At 39.0% G+C, this 1,581-nt stretch overlaps 1 protein-coding gene across 1 annotated transcript; it reads right to left on the reverse strand.

The window, feature by feature from the left end:
* Positions 1-1,581, reverse strand: LOC148199774 (uncharacterized). Its single transcript, XM_088112314.1, has 2 exons — positions 432-1,581; positions 1-150 (listed from the first exon to the last, which is right to left on the reverse strand). Exons 1-2 carry the CDS (start codon positions 1,567-1,569, stop codon positions 116-118), a joined length of 1,173 nt encoding a protein of 390 aa, XP_087968440.1. The 5' UTR covers positions 1,570-1,581; the 3' UTR covers positions 1-115.

Below are 1,581 nucleotides of genomic sequence, written 5' to 3' on the forward strand. Positions count from 1 at the left end.
TGGGTGGCCTAACCTATAATGCCACAGATTCAACTTTACATGTTCATAAGAGAAAACGAAACTGGGTTTCAGATTCCTTTCAACAGATTGTAAGTAGTAGAGTCCATTGTACACTTTAGCACATCCAATCATCTTCAATGTGGTTCTGTCCTGGATTTTACACAACTCAGAAGAGAAAGTCAGTATACAATTTGTGTCTTTAGTCAAGGTTTGGACAGATATTAGATTGAAGGTAAATTCTGGTATGTACAGAACATTGAAAATAGCAAAATTTTGGGAAAACTGTACTGTTCCAGCATAATGGGCTGTGACAGTAGATTTATTTGGCATTCTAACAGATATAGGTTTGATTTTATAAAAGGTTGTGAATAAATCCTTGTCATGAGTCACATGGTCTGTGGCTCCTGTGTCCATTATCCAAGAAAACATACCTGGTCTTTCCTCTGTGATCTCTTTGTGTATTTGACTGACACTGTGTGAGGACTTCTCTGTCTTGTCCAGCATTTCCAGTAATCTTTTCATTTGTTCAGGGGTGAGAGAACTTTGAATGCCGTTAAAATTGCTTTGTTGATTATTCTGTGATTCAGTAGCAGTAGTGCAAGCATTTGTAGTTCCCCATTCATTTTGACCAGTATTATTTTGCCCATTGCTGTCACCTCTTTTGTACCATGGAGGATATCCATGTTTTGAGTAACATTCGTCAACAGTATGATTCATTTTATGGCAATAGGAACATTGTTTTCCTTGATTTGGATTTCTTCCTCTCCCCCTTCCTTGTCCACGGCCAGAAAAACCACGCCCATGTCCTTTCCAGTTTTGATCACTCTTCCAATTGCTTTGTTTGTCTGTGTTGCTGGCAAGGACCTTAATTTCTGCTTGGCCAGTGTGCCCAGATTCTTGTTTCTCTTGCCTTTCTTGTTGTATGATGAGGGAAAAGACACGATTAATGTTGGGTAAGGGCTCCATTAGCAAAATTTGTGTTCTAACAGTATTATAACAATCATTTAAGCCCTTTAGGAAGCATATAACATGTTCCATCTCCCTGTATTTGTGGGCTGCCTTTGAAAGATCACAGCTGCAAGGAATCTTGCAACTACAACGAGGAATGGGTCTCAAAAATTCCAACTCTTCCCATAATATTTTTAAATCAGTGAAATACTGATTCACACTTCTCTCTCCTTGTTTGATGGAGTGTATTTCTTGCAGCAAATCTGAGAACTTAAAATGATCTCCCTTTGAAAACCTTTCTTTTAACTCCTCCCATAGGTCTTGAGCGTTCTCAACGTAGACAACACTTTCTGCTATTTGAACCGAGAGAGTCTTGATGATCCAGGACAATACCATCATATTATTTCTTTCCCAAGGATCAAAAAGAGGATCCTCTCTTTGTGGTTTCTTTATCTCTCCATCTATAAACTTCAGCTTGTTTTTGGATAATAGTGCCCTTCTCATACTTCTGCTCCAAGAAGTATAGTTTGATTCATCAAGAATCTGTGAAATAAGCGAAATACCTGGGTTTTCTCCCGGGTGAAGATAATAGGGACTGGACGGATTGTTAACTTGCTCCATACCCGCAGTGGC

The sequence above is a fragment of the Vigna umbellata genome, chromosome 4 (assembly GCF_029865625.1).
Source record: "Vigna umbellata cultivar VRB3 chromosome 4, Vumbellata_1.0, whole genome shotgun sequence".
Taxonomy (NCBI): domain Eukaryota; kingdom Viridiplantae; phylum Streptophyta; class Magnoliopsida; order Fabales; family Fabaceae; genus Vigna; species Vigna umbellata.

Excerpts from the sequence above, each read along its gene's own strand:
- LOC148199774 (XM_088112314.1), bottom strand. The coding sequence starts at position 1,569 with ATGGAGCAAGTTAACAATCCGTCCAGTCCCTATTATCTTCACCCGGGA. Across the intron at positions 151-431 it reads GATCACAGAGGAAAGACCAG|GACAGAACCACATTGAAGAT; the intron begins GTATGTTTTCTT and ends TGTAAAATCCAG.